General features: G+C 40.3%; 2 protein-coding genes across 5 annotated transcripts in view; one reads left to right on the top strand and one right to left on the bottom strand.

Moving 5' to 3' along the window:
* AK3 (adenylate kinase 3) overlaps positions 1-8,843 on the top strand; it is a 21,365-nt gene extending 12,522 nt beyond the window's left edge. The window contains exons 3-6 of one of the 4 annotated variants that reach the window (XM_037901882.2): positions 211-383; positions 1,569-1,687; positions 3,183-3,322; positions 8,490-8,843. In XM_037901882.2, coding sequence (XP_037757810.1) covers positions 211-383; positions 1,569-1,687; positions 3,183-3,306 — 416 coding nt within the window. In that variant the 3' untranslated portion in view covers positions 3,307-3,322; positions 8,490-8,843. Of the gene's footprint in view, positions 1-210; positions 384-1,568; positions 1,692-2,893; positions 3,471-8,489 lie in introns of those variants that run through there. The other 3 variants (XM_037901883.2, XM_037901884.2, XM_037901885.2) reach the window with 3 other exon arrangements.
* CDC37L1 (cell division cycle 37 like 1) lies at positions 4,955-19,458 on the bottom strand. The gene is made up of 7 exons (XM_037901881.2): positions 19,276-19,458; positions 17,408-17,689; positions 16,616-16,709; positions 13,192-13,307; positions 12,731-12,853; positions 10,533-10,697; positions 4,955-8,552 (listed from the first exon to the last, which is right to left on the bottom strand). Exons 1-7 carry the CDS (start codon positions 19,366-19,368, stop codon positions 8,451-8,453), a joined length of 975 nt encoding a protein of 324 aa, XP_037757809.1. The 5' UTR covers positions 19,369-19,458; the 3' UTR covers positions 4,955-8,450.

Raw genomic sequence — 19,458 nt, 5'->3', positions numbered from 1 at the left:
ATGAGGAACGAGGGTAGGAGAGGAGAGACAGTGGGACGATATCCAGAAAAACTAAAGGGGGTGAGGTGACCCTAAGTTAAGTGATACTCCAGAGTAGAGATTGTTGTGCTACGTGACTAGCAGTTTCTTTAAGTTGGATCCAGGCCATTTACTGTGTGTTAAATAATGTAACTCTGCCTTTGCTCTATACTAGTTTATTTTTCCTTAAAGGTTTTCCCAGAACAGTTCCACAGGCAGAAGCTCTGGATGAAACATGTCAGATAGATACTGTGATTAACTTGGATGTGCCATTTGAGACAATTAAACAACGGCTCACTGCACGCTGGATCCATCCTGGTAGTGGCAGAGTCTACAATCTTGAATTCAATCCTCCCAAAGATGTTGTAAGTGTTAAGCTGTAAGATGTAAAGCTAAGTGTGAGTTGTGATTGTATTTATCAAATGCACCTGTAACCCATTCTTTCCCTACTTCAAGCAGAGGTTCTCTGTACTGGAATTGTAATATGCATATTGTGGTACACTGAAATAGTTTGGAACACATGAGTGAAATCAAGAAATGGATTCTTGAATGGCTGAAATGCAACAGAGTCCTTATAAGAGCACGATGGTTTTTCGTTACTGACTTTTGATATGCTTTCACAGGATGCTACCAGTACAATTTGTTGATTAAAGTATTTTTAAAACAATCCCCAAACTACTTGCTAGTATAACTCACAGGTCAAGTCAGCTTAATATATGATTAGTCAAAACTGTTAAGAGACCGCTTAGGTTTTAGTGTCCCTCATACCATGGGCCAAATTCTGTCCTCTGATATACACAAAAATGACTTCAACGAGTGCTGCATGTGTGTAAGTGAGGGCAAAACTTGGCCCTATATCATGTAGGATTAAGTTCTAATGACTTCCACTTGTTAGCACTAAAGTCTTTTCAGTCTACTGCTGTTTTAAATCACTCAACCTCACTATTAAAAGGTGTAAAGTGCCTCCAAAAGAAATTGAAAGTGCAAGGTGAGGTTCAAGTAAAAACCTGCTGTTTAGGCCCATGTTCTGTTTGGTCATTCCCGTAAATGTTCTGCTCTGTTGGTTTTTATGCTGTCTGCTGTACACTAGTCATTGTAACATCTCTTCCATATTCTAACTTCCAACCATATGGCCATGCTGCTCTTCACCTTTTACAAGCTGTTCTCAGAGACTGTAAGTCATATCTGCCTTTTAGTTCTGCCAGTTGTCCATGACATTTCTGAAACAATTCTAGACATCCACCATTCTGCTCCACTATACATCAAGGGTCACTATACATAGGTTTCTGTGTTTAGTACATGTGACTTCACTGATTTGTGCTCCTCTACTACAATCTGAAAACAACAGCTACTCCATGCATCTGGAGTTTAAGTATATTTTGTATACTGCTGAAAGTAAACATCTCACCAGATAAGATGGATGGTAACTTGTCCTCTACTTTAGCTAAGAGCTGTTTTTTCTTTGACTAACTAGAAATTGATACTAACAGAATAACACAAAGTCCACTTAAACAGAAATTTAAAGCCATTTTGCTCTTAACCACAATTAGGGCCTTGATGATATTACCAGAGAGCCACTTGTTCAGCGTGATGATGATAAGCCAGAGACTGTTACCAAGAGACTGAAGGCTTATGAGGCACAGACAAAGCCTGTTCTGGACTATTACCGGTAAGTAGTAAATAAACTAATACTTCTCTCCACATTAGGATGAACAGGAACATTTCTCTTAAAATGCACAAATACCACATTGGTGAATGATATAACCACTTAGCATTTAAGTCACTTTCTCTCTCAACTTGTTACACAATAATAGTAAAAGTATAATGACACATGTTGTATTACGGGTAGATCTCCCTCCCCCCCATTTACTTGATTAAAACCTCTTTTCCAAGAGCACTTCAGGAACAAAAAGGTACAGTGATGTACAGCACCTTTTACTGCAGTCATAGGAAGCTTTACAGTAGCAATCAAAATGATCAACACTTCAAAAGCAAGGGCAAGTTCCACAACCGTGGAGCTGTTTCAGTAGGTATTTCCTTCCCAGAACTTTCACTGTATCAAATATCTGCCAATTTTTTTACCTCACTGGCTGGCCAAGGACTTAAGGTAGTAAAAGTTGCTAGGGGATAAAAGGCTAAAATCAGTCAGGGGCATGAGTGGGTAGAAAAACTTGTGAATTAATACAAAACGTGAGTCAGATACTTTAAAAACAGGAGTGTGATGTGAGAATATGGTATACTGCATTGCAGGAGGAAGATGGGGAGAGAAAAGTAGTCAAGCTTTGGAATAGTTGATAGGTTTTTCCAAATCTGTCTCTTTAAGCACAGGTGCTCTAGTTAATGTGCAGATATTTTATGAATACCATTGGGGTAATAATGGATTTCCATGTAGATGTTTAGACGTTTATCCCATTACTAAACTGACCTTTTGTCACTCAGAAATAGTCCAAAGCCTTTCAGTAATTCCCTGCATGTCTTGTACAGGGAGGGAGCGCTTTCTCTGGAGGGAAGAGGTTGAAGAGAGGGTACTTTAGGTCAGCAGTGGTTTTACTGACTTCAGTGGACTTCCTTGGGGGCACAGGTGCATTGTAGGATAAGGGCCTATTTTATCAAGTCATATGACAATGTACTCTATAAAAATGCCATTGACAGAACATGTGGCAACTAAACAGTCACTCCCAAGGCAAATTCTATTTAAATCTTTACTCTGTTTACATGGTATAACTTTAAAATTTTGTGTTTTGCCCACTTGGCTATATAGAACAATGAAATAGATTGTATTAATATTTGATCAAGGCTTTTAGAGCCAATGATTGTTATGTAGTACCTGCTTACCTTAGTACTAACCCTTCATTCTTTTTCATTTTCTTCATAGTTCAGTAGTGACTACCTCAGAGCGCTTTTTCTCCTTTGGAATACACCAGATCTGATATGGTCACTAACTTCGCTCTCCCTTTCATGTGTACCACTCTAGAAACAAAGCATGAAACCTTTGACATACCTAGGTTCTTCTTTTAGAAAACAGACGGTTGCTCTTGGGGCTGAACTCTTACATGTCAACAATGTTGCCAATACACCTCCACCAGGACAACCTTTGAAGTATCTTTCAACTCTGAAGTGGAGATACTGATTTGTCTACACTTGTTCTTTTGTCTCGCCTTTAGAAAAAAAGGTGTACTGGAATCTTTCTCTGGAACAGAAACCAACAAGATCTGGCCAACGGTGCATGCTTTCCTCCAAACCAAATTACCAGAAGTGAGCCAGCAGGAAGCTGCCCCACACAGATGAAGTTGGGTCTTTGTTGGTAAGCACAAGCTACCAGCTGTCTCCATTTTCAGAGTGATTGTCTAGAATATTAGAAACTTGCAAAAATCATGGTTTTGTTTTACTGTTTGATAGGCCAAACAGATCAGTAGCTAAGATCTAATCTCCAACTGTCACCCCTCAGCTTTTCAACTTCGTGCATTCAGATTTTTCACATCTGTATACTCATTTTAAAGCTGTATTTTTATATGCAATTTACCAAATTCCTGTAAAACAGTGACCAACTGTAATAAAAAGCAACTAGTTTCATGTCTGTGCATTTGCCAAAAAAAAGAGTCAGTGTCCTTTTTCTGAAATGCTGATCTGGATTTTTAGAAAAATGAATTTGAGTAAAGGCACCAGCATTTTTTTTCTCAACATGATACATTAGGCAAGATGGCTTATAAAAACTCATGAGCAGAAGTGTTCAAAATTCACATTACTGTGTCAACTGCTCATGCTTACCAAGCACCTTTCAGCAAATGCAGAACAATGCATATTTACACTGTAGAAAAGATGCCGTTAGCTAGATACTGCAGATACCAAAGTCATGTAGTGAAAGTGGTGTAGCTGCAGGCTGAGTAAGGAAAACAGTAGTAACTCTCATTGAGAGCTAGTTATAGTTCAGACTCCTGTACTTGTTTGTAGCAGGAGGTTATCTTGATAGCCCCAAACTGGATCATTGTCAGAGGATAAATCACACTCTGATAAAATTTGCAGATATAAGTATCGGTGGTGTTACCAACAACAGTAACCCAATGCACCATTCTGCCCTCATGGAATTAATTTAACAGGCAATGGAAAATTAAAACTTTGCTTATAATCATGAATGTTGTACCTCACCTGGTCTGCTTTCATAAAATGGCTTAGGAAGATGGTGACCAGTCACTTTGAACAGTGCATAAAACTCATCTAGAAAACTTAATCCAAAACCCATTCAATGAAAGGGGAAAAACCTTGTCAGCTGTAAGAGATTTAGGCACACCAGTGCAGAGCATACCAGACTTAATATTCAAAGCGATGAATTTGCAATGTGAGGACAAGAAAAAGGCCAAGGTAACTTTGGCTACATTCCTAGCCCACAAGAAGATCATTCTCTGTAAGGATTGGTTCCCCCTATTAGCAGAGTGATAAAGTGAGAGTTCAGGAGAGCTACTGAATTACAAGGGAAGAAAATAAGGCCAGATCCACAAAGGCACATAGGCTCCTGACTTCCATTAAAGTCAATGGAAGTTAAGAGTACCAGTGCCTTTATGGATCTGGCCCTAGATATTACACATTTAGTTGGACTAGATAACTACTCCAGCAGAAGCAGCATGTAGATCTAATTGCCTGAAGGAAGACTAATAATTTGGGTTTGTACTCCTAGGAGTAATGGAATGTAATTCAGAAGAGTCAAGTTTAGAACAAAATGTCAGAAAAATTTGCTCATGAGATCAATGAGGCTTTCGCCTGGCCTCTTATTTAACATAAGAAGCCATGCTTATTTGGGATACTTGACTAGACAAAGCACTAGAAAGCATACAAAAGAAAATAGGATTAGATATCTTATTTTCATGAATCCTGAACATTGACACTATACAATAGTCAATTAGGGGCTCTGGTCATCTTAAATTTCAGTCAGACACAGCACTACAATAAAATGTTTTATTACAGAAAATTAAATCTCATTTCCAAAGCAGTGGGGGAGAATCTTGCCACAAGAGTATACCTTCAAGCTTCTTTGATTAAACATGTTAGCTATGTTTTGTCAAGCTATCTTGAAGCCTTTATTTATCCACATTTAAAGTTACAAAACTGACCTTTTTTGCTATTTTACTCCACCAAGTTACAATATTAACAAAATTCTGACTACCTAGTTGCACCTAGAAGAGTTAAACTGGTTACACTCTGGTTACATTTGGTATGGTAGAGTGTAACTTTAATCCTCAGTGAATGAGGTTATAGAGCAGAGATATTAAAACAGTAGGGTAATAGTCTCTCCCATAAGATGAATAGAGATGAGTACACTGCATGTTTTGGTGGTAGAGAACCAGCCTCATTCTCATTCCACACTGGACTTTGATGGCTGAGGTCAACAGCCCTCTGTAAGCTTGGCTCTTTCAAATACCAAGCAGTCCAGATTTTTGTAGCTCCTGCTAGTCTTTACAAGGAACTCTCATACCCATTTTTTCAGCCTTACAGACTCTGCTGATTTCATTTCCCTCAATCCCACTTCTTCAGAAACTGGTCAGCAAGATCTAGGTACAGAAGTCAATGTAATAATCACATCCAGATAGTTCAACTTTATGGAACTGGTATAACTGGCAGCAGACCATGCTGCTCAGAGCATCACTCCTCTCTGGTGTTGATCCAACAAACAGGTCATCTAGTAGTAGTGCCAGCATAGTTTAAATACTTTACAGCAGGGTTTTTACTCCAAAGTATTAACACCACCAGTACCGACACAGTCTAAGAAAAGCATCTGAAGAATCTGGAAAGCTTTTCATTTGTTGTAAGCGTAAGGCTATTGAGGTAGGTACTATTCAGTTTGGGTCCTTTTCTTTAAAAAAAAAAAAAGTGACAAATTTTGCAGCCACCAGGCTGTATGTCCATAGAGACACCTCTAGACATACACATGTTCCGTGGAGACGAGATTCCTTTGGACTCTTGCCTTAGCATTCCCATACAAAACCTTGATTTGTTCTATACTTCCATTTAACACCAGCATTACTGGGGTTTCTGGACCATTTCCAGACAAAAAGCAACAGCTCTTCCCACCTTTGCACTAGTCTAAATACACATTTCTTCACTTTCCCTAAGAACAGGATATTGGCTGCTCTTTCTCCAAGATGGCCCTGAGGCTTCTTACCCCTAGCAGAAGTGTGTTCTGTCCTTCACATGCCAGCAACATCAGGGCTTAAGCACCTGCAGATGGAACTTCAGTTCTTTCTACAAGGAAGGCTGCACGGTCACTGTAGGATACAGGGATTAACTGTGTTTAGGAGATGAATTATTGCATAGCTAGGTCATTTCTCATACTGTCTGGTCATTCTGAGGGGGAAGTTAGTAAGAGAAATGACATGCCCTTTTGTGATCTTTCCCTCACTGTATTCCACTCACACTACTCAGCTGCAACAGGTTTTACAGTACTGGAGAATATACTCTTATATTCTCTGCAGCTTTTGGCTAGAGCCTACTGAGAGCAGTTATCTTCTCTCAAGAAGGGATTGCTAGAGAGATCACAAGTGTTTAAGCCGGTGTACTGGAGGCCTAAAATTAGAATGCGCCACTCAATGTGTTCCATATCAGAAACGCAGATCAGCCCCCTCGTGCTAGTGGCTGACAGACATTCCAATGAAGTTCCAGAAAATGTTTTTGAAGCTTGACTGTTCTCACTCCTAAATTCCCATCCATAAGGCTTCTGTAGTACTGAAAAGAAGAAATGCTCTTATGGTTCTCTATAACCAAGCATGTGACTGGCCTACTCCTCACATAACACGAAGACAAAGGCCCAGATTGTGCTGGCCACAGTGGGGCAAAGAAGGGGACCAGAGAAAAAGTGGTTGCAGTTCCGTTTCTGGCACTGGTTCTGTGCCAACACTGGCGCCTGCACATCTTAGGACAGGCTAGGGGCCACTCCAAGGTACAACTACTGTCTGTGGCCATCCACCGGCAGAGAAAAGCCAAATCACAAAGTAGTTCTTCAAACTTGCTCCCTTTGCTTGTGGCTACAGAGGGACTGCATAGGAAGCTGGCCAGCAATGCTAGTTCTGCACCAGCCTGGGTCTTCTGTAGGCTGAGGAAATCTGGCTGCTTTCCAACCCCTTTATGCCACTTAAGCAATGCAAAGGGGTTAGTAAGCAGTAGAGAATGTGACTCGAAGTGTATATATAAACTAATACATTGCTGCTTCGCTGTAAAAGGAGAAAATATCTAGGTATTTCTACTGTGGTATCAGGGAGGGTCAGTCCTACACTGAAATAGCCCAGATACACAGAGGCTGTATACACAGGTGAAAAAAAATCATGAAAATAATTAGGAAAGCTTAATAGCAGTTCTGGAGTGCAAAGACTTATGGCAAAATTCTGGAAATACTAAAAAGTTCGACTTTTGCAGAGGTCTAAAGCAGAGGGCTCTTAAGATACTGAAACCTGCCCTATATAGTGTTACTCTCAACAGTTAACCACTTGGCATCATTCAGCTGATTCTGAAACAGAACTCTTCTTTCCTTTTAAACTGAGGAAAGCTTGAAATACCACAACAAATCTGAATTATAAATCAATACTGTTCAGTCAGTGTTTGGCACTCAGGCTTTCTTCATTACTGGTACGAAGGCGAGATCCTGGCTGCAGTACAATCTTATCCTGAAGTTGTTTTCCCCACCCTCAATCTCTCTCACCCAAAATATTTATTCACGCTGGATTTTTGTTATGCAGCCGTAACATTTTAAATTAACACTAAATATTAGACAGAAGAATCAGCTTCTCAGTGACTGTGCTGCTAGAAATGCGGCTCAAAACTCACTTCTAAGCAATTATATACTTTGTCTCTAAAATGTACATAACTTGACAATCAGAAATAAGTACTTTGTCTGAAAGCATAAAGTAAAATTTTAATCCCTGTAGTAGAGGTAAAAAACCACTGCTTTAATTTGAGCCTCCAAGTTGATATCAGCTTTTGATTTATTGCTATTAATATGATAAAATTGGATTTGAGTGCTTACTATGTCAGCAGTATAGCATGAGTACAATTGTGATCTTTAGTATTCATAGAGCAAGACACATCCATGTCTATAATAAAAGACTATAGCAGATTCCAACTAGAATCAACCACTTCTCGTAAACATTGTATTTGTGCAGATTTGTTTGTCATACTTTGATTCCTAAAATTAAGAATAAAGGCAAGTTTAAGTAGCAGAAAAAACATCCAGTTTCACATTCGGTAACATCTGAGAACCCCTCTCCTAAAAGGGAACCAAAAATCTAGCAGCACATTTTCAAATAAAATGACAAATGTGTTTCTGGATTACCCTCCTTCCAAAAAACAAATGCAAAAAATAAAGTGCAGCACCCAGAAAAGTAAGTGTCAAGAAAATAGCCACGTTCTTTTCTTTGTAACAAAAGTACTTGGCCTCGGTCTTAACAGTACTATATTGTGTCCATCATTTTGGGTTCCTCATCATCTAGGTGTACCAATGAGTTTAAATTAAAGAGACCTGTGTTTACGGAGCTTTGAAGAGAGTCTGCAGTCTGCAACAGAGGAGAAGACAACATTAATTCTACACAAGTAAACACTGAGATTCTAATATTGTATCTGTGTGCTTTCACAGTCTGTTGCCTAGCTCCCTTTAATTGTCTGCATCTCACACTCAAGACGCAAGTTTGAATGTGATGCATAAGGATTTGCCTGTGACTAACAGTAATGGTAATGTAGCTTATTAAAAATGTATTCCCTTGAAATTTAGGAAATCTTATGACTGTACTAAGCTTTTACTCATCTTATATGGAAAGAGAGCCTAAAGAGAAATAAATATACACTTAAAGTCATCCCAGTTAACGTTATGTTGCTGATCAATTAGGGAGCATGCTTGTTTAAAGTTGAGTAATGCTGCCTTATAACGTTGTTTGGCAGCCACCTGTTCTGTCAACTGCTTGCAGAAAGAGCAGCCATTGGAGCTAGCTGGTGGGGGCTTGCAACCAGGGTGGACCGGCAGCCCCCACATCAGCTCCCCGCTCCCCTAAGTTTCCTGTGCAGCAGCGCCCAGCAGGCTATCAATTGCCGGGCAGTTCAGCTGTCCCACCCCCCACTGCCATGTGCTGCTCCTGCCCTCTGCTTTGGAGCTGCTCCCAGGATCCTCCTGCTTGCTGTGCGGGGGAGGCTAATGTCAGGGTGCCCCCCTCCCCTGCCCCATGCTCCTGCCCCCCATCTCTACAGAGCAGTAGGGGACATGACAGGGCTCAGGACAACAGAGGGAGCTTGCTCAACTTGCTGATCTACTTAAAAAGGCAGTGTACTTAAAGTAGGGTCACCATACTTGAAGGGCAATGCGCATCTCTCTCTCTCTCTCTCACACACACACACACACACACACACACACAGTGTCAGTCTGTCTCTCTCATGCTGTCTCCCTTCCCTCCATTCCTGCTGCCTTGTAGAATGTGAGGCTACATTAACAACGTGTTAACCATTGCGGGCTCAGCTAAGTGCCAATTCATTTAGCAATTTAGGCAATTTAGCAATAAGGCATTCCCTGGGAAATCTTCCACCCTCTGACTGCACCATCTCAACCAAGCTTCACAATCATCATTGCTGTGTACAATATTAAACTGTTTGTTTAAAACTTATAGTGTGTGCGCGCACGTGCATATAATCTTTTGTCTGGCGAAAAATAATTCCCTAGAACCTAACCCCCCTTATTTACATTAATTCTTACAGGGAAATTGGATTCACTTAAAGTGGCATTTTTCAGGAACATAACTATAACATTAAGCGAGGAGCTACTGTAATCCTATTCTAAGTTACCTCAGATGCAAGTGAACCTGAGTATATAAATATCTTGATGAAAAGGATTTCAAAACGAATGTCTTAATTTTGACCCCATTCAACTATCCAAGCAGGGAAAAACCCTTAGTAATGGTGGTCTCAGACGTAAAAGAAACCTAACATTTAAATCATGCTTTGTAATCCAAAACCAGCTACACAGAACCCTCAGTGTTTTATGAAAGGTATTTTGTAGTTCCCATTCTCTTATCACGGGCTACATTTTTCTTAGGTTTGATTACTTGTAGGTGTCCATTAATGAGAACATTATGCTCATTTTTACTTGGAAACTCATTTTCACCTCCTATAATATAAAATACAAAATTTAATTATAGAACCACTTTTATAATAGTGTTTGCTCCAGCATACTTGAACCAGATAAAATTACTTGTGAGTAGGTTAAGTATGAATATTTAATGCATTAGGGCTGAATTATCAGGTTGTAAAATGCATTTGGATTTGTGCTTGGATGCTATTTGGGGTCTAGGAGACAAAGAGATAGCTTTTTGAGTATCTATATGCAGAGCAAATAGTTTATATACAGAATATTTAACTTTACTCCCAGCTAGTACCTTACTCCATAAGTAGTCCTATTTGAAATCAAAGGTACTACTTCACATGAGTAAAGATGGCAGACTCTGGCCCAAAAACAATTATGATTTCTGGAAATGGATTTATTAAAAACCTACCTGTGGCAAAAACTCCAACATGCCTAAGGAACCGAGACCAGTATGGGCAACAGGATTCTGAACTGACATAGCCTGAAAACTCTGTGACTGTGAAGAGATTTTCACTCTTGATTTGAATGCTTCGAGTTCATTTTTAAAAGCCTCAAAATAACCTTCTTCTTCTGCCTGTACAAAGAAAAGGTTGCCAATTAAGTATTCCCCTAAACTCAAAACTAGAAGTGTATACTTATATAGCCAAAGTTTTACGTTACTGGGAAAAAAAAAAGTTACACAATGAAGCACAGAAAAGGGAAACCACCACCACCCTAAACTTTAGATGAAAGTCTTGGGGAGAAACCAATAGCAGCTTTGTGAAAAATCAGCTAGGTTTCTTGATTTTTTTTTGAAGTGTGGTTTAAATATTTTTGGCTGGGATAATGATAAAAGGCTATTTTCTTGCATCTGAGGAGTGGTGAATAGATCCTAATTTTAACTCATTCCTCATCCCATCCTAGAAGCTGAAAGGAGAGGGGATACTCAGTACTGGACTTTTCAGACGCAAGTCAACACTATTTAAAGTAGGGGCCCCCATTAACGGGCAAGGCACTCTGCCTCCCAAGTTTCAGAGTGGTAGCCGTGGCACAAGTACTCCTCATTCTTCTCCCTCCCAAGTGAATCTGCCAGTATGAACAGTCAGACTAAGTACTTGAAATTTTCATAGCAGTGCACAAATTCAGCCCCTATGAGCATTTTAAAGACATCCTTTGATTTGCAGCAATCCAGCCAGGATTAGTACAAACTGCAGAAGTGGGTACAGAGGGGTGCACCGCAGTGATACAAAAATACTGTTAAGTGGAAGGCTGTGACAAACACTGACACAAGTCAGAGTAAACAATGGAGTCCTTGATAACAAGCTAACAGGGACACCAAGTTCTTAAATATGCTTTTTTTTTTTTTTTTTATTTTATTAGTTGTGACTTAGAAATCAGTTTTGCCTGCTTAGCAGCTCTAACTCCTGTTTAGAATTAAATCTTGACAACATCAGCTTAGATGGGCTTTTTCACTAGCATGTACAATTTAAAAAACTTACTCAGACAAAAGTGGATTTTGCAGTTAAACTTCACTGATTTCAAATTTAGGATGAAAGATGGAGTTCTTGAATTCTTACAATATTAGGATGTGTTCCCCAACATCACTTCATATTTCAAGAACTCCATCTTTCATTAGTATTCCAGAATACTTCACAGCGCCAAAGTGCTTCATAGATATTAAATGAATTGCACACACTGTTCAGCAAAAATACCTGTAACTATGATTAAGCAGTTCTGTACTAAGTTTTAATTAAATGTATTACAAATTAATTTTGAGGTACTGTGATGGAGTAGTTGCCAGACCTGATGCTAGTTTATTCAACTAGCACCAGAGTTTCAGAAGAAAGCTGCTGACCACACTGCTCATGCAATTCTTCTGGAACAGCATTTTTTATTTGGGAGTGTGGTGATAGGGGCAAATGGGGACTGCAATGGATAGGTCCTGTGGAATGCCCTCTCTTTGACCCCATCTCAAGATTTTAACATGCCTTCTAGTCATAGCTCTCTGGAGCCTGACACTGTTGCTCCTGGATGGCTATACTGAGTCATTACAGAGGCATAAAAATGCTCCCTTTCCTAAAGAAGGAGCATGCAGACTCTATGGCACACCATGAGCCCAGCTGCTTGAGAAGCTAATCTAGTCCTGAACCTACCTCCCTGGTTAAGCAGTGCAATGGAGACAACTCCTGTCCAGTGTCTATATCTTCATCTATAGTTAGTTTTTAGAGCACAGAATATTGATTCTGCAGGAACCCTACTCTTTCAGAGAGTAAGGTTCTAGAGCAAATGGGAGACAGTTTTCACCATTCTATATTACTCTGTGCATGAAAGAATGTACATTTATTGTATGATTATATATGAAGTACACATTGATTTTATGTTCTGTTCTCCTTTTGTACACGCCTAGCAGCACAACAAAATCCACAGAGCTTCCAATCTCACGGTTACACCGACCATTTATTGCACAAAGGGCTGCCAACAACTCAACCTTTCCCCTAGAGCCTGGGGCCATTCCCTTAGCACATATTTAGCTTGCAGCTGTCAAAGAAATTTCAGCTGCTCTTGAACACTGATACCTCTCAGATGCTGCAAGAGCTTCTCTAGCATTAAAATGAAATAACGACTTACTTTTGCTCTTTGGAAAAACAGACGAAAACAGCCTCTGGGATCCACATTACAACTTTTGGCCATTTCTATAATAAACTGCATAACAACTGCTTGGTGTGCTACTTGTTCCATCAGAGCTCTTTTCTGGAAAAAAAAAGTTACAAAGTTACATTTTTAAAGAGACTGTAAGCATGTAACTAATATTTCAAATGTGTTTTACTTTCATGATGACCAGTTCTCATATCTTACGAGATCAAACAAAGTGGGGATGCGGGGGAGAGAGAAGAGAGACAGAACTATTGAAGAACAGACATAATGCAAGGTATTATGGAGGTTCCCTCCAGTAAGTAACTGGAAACATGAGGGGGGGAAAATAGATAAATCATTTAATGTGATCTATGTGGATAGTCTTTCTGTAGCATTAAGTGGGAAAAATCTATACCTTCTTCCAGATTCAGAGCAATTTAAGATTTGCCTAATACCTGTTCAGCTTCTAGGTGAAAACACCACAAGATGAGATATTTAGCTGTTTCTTCACATACAAGGTATGGATGGTCAGACAAAAATCTCTGGCTGTCATCCCATCTGCTTAGCATGCCTGGTGAAAAGGAATTAGAAAGCCAAGTGTTATCATAAAAATACATTGCTTATGGTATTTGAATGGCAATGGAGACCAGGTAATTACTACTGGACCCCATAGGATATAGAGTTTTAGGCTACGTTTACACTGCAGACCTTACAGTGGCACAGCTCTACCACTGTAGCTGCACCGCTGTAACATCTCCCTTGTAGCCACTCTCCCACCAACATAATTAAACCACCCCTAACGAGCAGCGGTAGCTATGTTGGTGGCATAGCACTGTCCCCACAGGTGCTTTTGTTGGTGAAACTTTTTTTGGGATGGGGGGGGTTCACCCCAACCAACAAAAGTTTTACAGCCAAAAGTGCCAGGGTAGACATAGCATAATGACTAAAACTCATTACCACTCAATGAATGATCAACCTGTCATCAGAAAAGTGACACAGAAGACTAAGACTAAGTCTTATTGACATGTGACCAAAATAATGATTGGCACCTTTTTTTTGCTAGTTTCAGCAGAAAGGCCATGATTAAGAGTCCACTACAGACTGACTGACACTTTCACTTGTAAATGTGGTCTCTATAACAGGATTGAGGCTAGATGACTAGAGAAGCTTGCACTGCCTCTTCTGTATCTCTTCAGTGGCTAGAGTACTTCAGCTTCTGAACTACCAATATAGCAGAAGAATTAGACAGGAGACAGAAACAAAATAAATTTCCTCTACAATTTTCCTGTATAATGCACATAGTTCAACTAAGCTCAACATGATCCAAAGATGTATGAGACAAAAAGAGGCTCATTAACTGAACTTCTGCAACACTAGAAAACCAGGCTATTCCCATGTTATCTAGTGCATCAGTTGTCAAACTACAGCCCTTAGACCACTGGATACCTGTGGAACATTTCTTGGTGGGCTGCAGAGAGCTAGCTGGCTAACCACATGGTGCTGGCTATTAAAAATTTCATACTATAAAAAAAAAGTTTAAGAACTCCTGATATATCCAGAAATATTTTCCAGTTCTCTCTATTTGCATGTTAGATGTCTCCTACACATAAATTAAAAGTGAGTTTAACATTTAGAATTTCTCATTTATTTAGAACTTTTCTTTAGAAAACAAGAGCATCAATAAAGGAATATTATGTTTTATGACTTGCTGTCCAAGGCGACTGAGCTACATGGTAGGGGATCAATTCTATAACACCATACAGTAGGTAATTTCACAACTATAAGACACTAATCCAGATTTGAATTCAGAAGTAGAAAAAGGTACTATTAGACAAAGTAATTAATCTACCTCTGATTTATAGGTAGGATGTTAAAATGCAGAGACCAAATACAAACAGACCAAAGTGTAAAATGGTATGAACCAGGAGGAGAAATCATCAAGTTGTATTGCTTGCGACTGTCCTAAACAAAGTGGAAAAGCTATATTAAAAATCTTTAAAACCAAAACCACAAGAGAAGTCAGAATACTAAAAAAAGTTTATAGAATTCTTAAGTCCACAAGGTAAAAAAAAAATTATATATTTTTATGTGTGTATATATATATATATATATATATATACACACACACACACACACACACACCTCATCATACTAAGAAATTATGACACTACAAAACAATTAAGTAATTGAGTCCTATCAGACGTCAGTCTAAACACAGATTTGGTACTTTGCATTCCACCCAGAAAGCTAGTAAGTAGATATTTCTGCTAAAATGATTAGTGGGGGAACAGTTAGCATTGTTCCTTGTGTGGTTATCCTTGGACAATAAAGTTATTTCATGGAGGCAGGTTAATCACTTCTGTCAGCATATACTGAGACAGCCTCATGCATCGCTTCACATTTACAAGGTTTTTTTTGAAGCTAAGAGGACTAGAAACCATTTTTGTTTTTAAAAATGATACCACCACAGAGAAAAGCCAGTATGGCATATCAAGTGCCAACTCAACCCAATCCCTGGTTGGATGGGATGACTTCCATCAGGTAATCAACAACCCCAATACAGCTATGCCCCTACCAATACAGGAGCCAATCAATGACTCAGAACAATGGGACACATTCAAGATATTCATCAAATTTTCAGAACACTACATGACACAGGACATTTGAGTGCAATGGTTTTGATCACATTTCAATTATAGAGTTAAAGTGACACCTAGTGGATAGTCTGATATACTTGGATAAGCTATTCTACACCTAGGTTACTATTAATAGATGATTATTTGACTAAAGTTATTTTCAGTAGTAAATCCATCATATGTATTAAAGCTATTCCTCTTGTGGCTTACATGGCAAAGATGTGTATTAAATACTTAACATCTTTACACACAGGGCTTGAAAAATCCACTCAATGCCGAGTAAATAGTGTTCGCTCTGAAGCACACGTACATGGAGAGGGTCTGGCAGTAAGGAGGTGTGAGAAGTACGAATCAATTTCTGCAAAATTTAAGCTGATGCAGCGCTTTCTTTCTGATTCTGCAAATAAGGCCATCATTTCTAACGCTGCTTATCTCTTTCCCCAAGCAGCAAACAAGAATTGCCCACTATGTTCTTTCTTGGTGAAAGCTGCAAGTGGCAGCCTAGGTAGGCACTAGAGCTAGTCACAGAAAGGTTTCTAAAAGAGGTTAGGAGCAATATAACAGAACCCCTGATGCCCCAGCTGCAACCAAGCAACTTTAGTGTGGAAGAGAAATCTTCATCTTCCGTCCAAGCAGTGGTGCTTCTTCCATCTTTTGTTTGTTTGCAACTAAGCTTAGTGCTCTCAACAGTATTTTTTAACAGTTTTTTTCCCCCAAAGCTGAAACTTCCTTGGACCTGTAGGTGCTTTGTGTTAAACCAGCAAACACAGCTGAAGTCTACAAGAGATTCTAATATCTGAACTAAAATATTAGAAATGTTGCTACTTATCTGCTATTTCCATGGAAGGATATACTTTTGATAAGCACTGAGGAAAAAAAAATGCTTCACTGTAAAAGAAAAACACTTCTGAATTTACAATACCACTGTTCTAATATCATTTTTCATGAAGTGTCAGATAAAGTATACAGAACCCTCTCTTTCGCAAGGACTTCAGTTATGCTGAGCACTAAAAAAGTGTTTATTGAATCCTACAGTCAATAGTGCTGTTTAGATAAACTTCTGCGGCATGTAGCCTCTTACTTAGAAAGCACTATTTTGTTATGACTATCAAAGAAAATCCCAAACCCTGATCAACCAGAAACCTGAAGCTGGACTCTGCTAGCCAGATGCTTCATTTATAAGTGTCCATTTTATAAAACAATAGAACCTAACTATAAAAAGCTGGAAGAGAGGGGTACTTACCAAAATGTCTAATTTTTTGTTCATGTTTCTGCATGAATGATTTGGATTTGTCTTCATCCTCTATTTCTTTTCTTTTCTTTTGATTAATAAAACTCTGTGGGGGGAGGGAGAGAGCATAATCACAGAATCCTTTTCCATGCTATTTTAAACTATATCATTATGGGAACACCATTTGATTGAATTTCAATTTAAAAAGTCACGCTTCTAGTTGTAGGCCCAAAACCTGCAAACACACTGATGCATATACTTAATTTAACATGCATGAGGTGGTGTCTGGGAAACTGGGCTTTTTGACATCAGGGTTTAAACACACTCCTTCTAATGTCTCTGGTCCTGGATTATTGCATGGAATAGCACTGTCATCTACCAAAGTATTTCTAACACAGCAGGTAGCAAGGCACTGAGTCTTTAAAACTTGAGAAATGCCTAACTTTTTTTGTCCTTAGTATTTGTAAGTTTAATATCAAAGTATTAATATGAAGAAGGTAGGATCTGATCCTAACTTTATCATTTGGAGACAACTGCTGTTTTGGACCAACGCAATTTGAGATCCCTGCTAGCAGTACAAAAACATTTCTTATGTTCCGATATCAGCGCAGGACCTACTTTTTGGTGGATTTTAATAAAATAAATGAAAGGATACTCATTCAGCACTTAATCTTCTCATATGGACTGTTCTGGATACAAAAGACATAATATTACCGTGACAAGTGCCATATAAATAACTTGATTTAACTAACAGTTCTATCACTCGTTTTTACCTGGTTTTATGCATGTTGATATGGTTCGTACCTTATTAAATACATCCTTGCTAACAGAATCTGCATTCCACAGATTTTGTGTTTCCCTCTGTATTAGTGCCTCTTCTTTCTGTCTCCATTCTTCCTCTCTCTGTCTCAATTCTAAAGCATCAGTCTGTGCTTTGGCATGTTCCTGATCCAGGGACTCAGAGTTATGCAGTGCTAAACTACCAAGTTTCTGCTGGGCTTCTGCTAAATTCCATTTGCATTCCACAGAGCTCTTCACAAACTCCTTTTGTTTTTGGCAAGCCAATTCAATCCCATGACCATATATCTGTATGGGAGGAAAAAAATCAGATTTGTTTATTTGGAGAAGTGGAGAGAATTTAGATAGCACATGCAAACAGGTAAGGTTAATTGTAGAACAGAATTCTGAGATGGCAAAGTTGTGAGAAGGGAGGTTAAATTCTGAACGGTGACTAAAATTGATATTATACAGTTGGATGTTTACTTCAATGATTTCCACATTAAATTAGCTCAGTTTACACATAAAATACATTTTAATAACTCCCAGACTTGCAGACTCAGGGATCATGTATCACCAGTAACAAAGCTTCTCCAACCAAACTGTAGAAAACAATTATGATGAAGCGTCAGCAAAAATAGGATCCAGCTGGCTCTCTCTTAGCTGTGCTGGTTCTGCAGTGCTAACAATAGCCGAAACACCAGAATTAACTCTAAACACATATATATCTGTAATAAGAAAGTGCCATCTTTACAGTCTCTGACCATAACTGGACTTTATGAGTGTTAAATTCCAAACAGATTAATATCCTTTGCTTAAAACACCTTGTGCAAAGGACAGATATGTAGAAAAATAATCTGTTTTACTTAGTTCTCACATAAACATAGGAGAGATTTTTAATAGTTATAAACCCCACTTCATATAGCCACCCAGAAAAATGAAGTGTATGAATTCCTAAATAGTGATCTGCAGATTCTCATGCTTACTTTGGGCTCTCAATCATGGTAGATCTTCTTTCAATGAAAGGGGACAAGTTGCTGCTTGCTCAAACTTACCTGAGAATCACAGATGAAGAGAATGTCTTGAAAGGAATGAAATATATAGTATTCCAAGGAGTTAACTATGCTGCCTCTCTAGGATTTCCAGTCCCTGGTTGTTCCAAACCCATACAGTTACCTCTCAGAAAGAAGCCCCATATACCTATACATTGACTTTTTCAACGGACGGGTGATTGAATAAGTTTACATACAACTCTACTGTACATACTTCATTTTGCCAGACACGCCCAGCAGTGCGACGGAGAATGGGAAAAGGCAGAGTGATGGTCAAGTGCTGGCCTGGCGACCCCGACAAACCCAGCGCTAGCTGAGTGACTGCGGGGCACAGACTGGAATGAGGGTAGGCGCACGCTACAGTCACCTATCTCCGCAGGAACCTCTGGGCCTCGTGTCAACTCAAACCATGGGTGTCAGCATCACTTCGCTGCAGAGACTTCACACTCGGCTCCCATCCGCGGCTCCCCTTCACACTCGCCGCCAACGGGGGCGGGGGGAAACGCGGCAAACAGCCGGAGAGGGTCGCCGGGCAGGGTCTAACGAGGGGCGGGTTACCAAGCGCTCCGGGGCGGAGCTGGGGGGCGCCCCCGGGCTCTGCTCACCCCATGCGGGCGGAGCTGGAGCTGGGGCTGGACGAGCCGAGCCGGGTCCACGGCTCCACGCCCAGCAGGGAGCGGCTGCCCTGGCAGGGCCGGACCCGCAGCTGGCCCACGGGGCTTTGCCAGCGCGGCCCGGGGGCGGGCGAGGCCGAGCCGGGCGAGCGGTTTGGCTTCGTGCTGCTACGACCGGGCCGGCGAGCCCAGCGCAGGGCCCGATCCCGGGAGTGGGGGCAGAACGTACCTGCGGGTCCGGCGGGCGGGGCGCGCAGGGCCGGTCCGGGTCCTGCCCCTCCCCCGCGCGGAGACCCCGGGAGCGCGGCGGCCACAGCGCCATCCCCGCCGCAGAGACGCGCGACAGCGACTCGGCCCCTCCGGCCCGGCTCCTCCCCCCGCGCAGGCCCGTTACCGTTACCAGCTCCAGCCG

This window comes from Chelonia mydas, chromosome 5 (genome assembly GCF_015237465.2).
Source record: "Chelonia mydas isolate rCheMyd1 chromosome 5, rCheMyd1.pri.v2, whole genome shotgun sequence".
Classification (NCBI taxonomy): domain Eukaryota; kingdom Metazoa; phylum Chordata; order Testudines; family Cheloniidae; genus Chelonia; species Chelonia mydas.
The sequence above is the reverse complement of the archived record's forward strand: the minus strand, read 5'-3'. Positions and strand labels throughout refer to the sequence as shown.

Excerpts from the sequence above, each read along its gene's own strand:
- CDC37L1 (XM_037901881.2), bottom strand. The coding sequence starts at position 19,368 with ATGGCGCTGTGGCCGCCGCGCTCCCGGGGTCTCCGCGCGGGGGAGGGG. Across the intron at positions 16,710-17,407 it reads GCAAGGATGTATTTAATAAG|AGTTTTATTAATCAAAAGAA; the intron begins GTACGAACCATA and ends CTCCCCCCACAG. Across the intron at positions 10,698-12,730 it reads TGTTTTTCCAAAGAGCAAAA|GCAGAAGAAGAAGGTTATTT; the intron begins GTAAGTCGTTAT and ends TTCTTTGTACAG.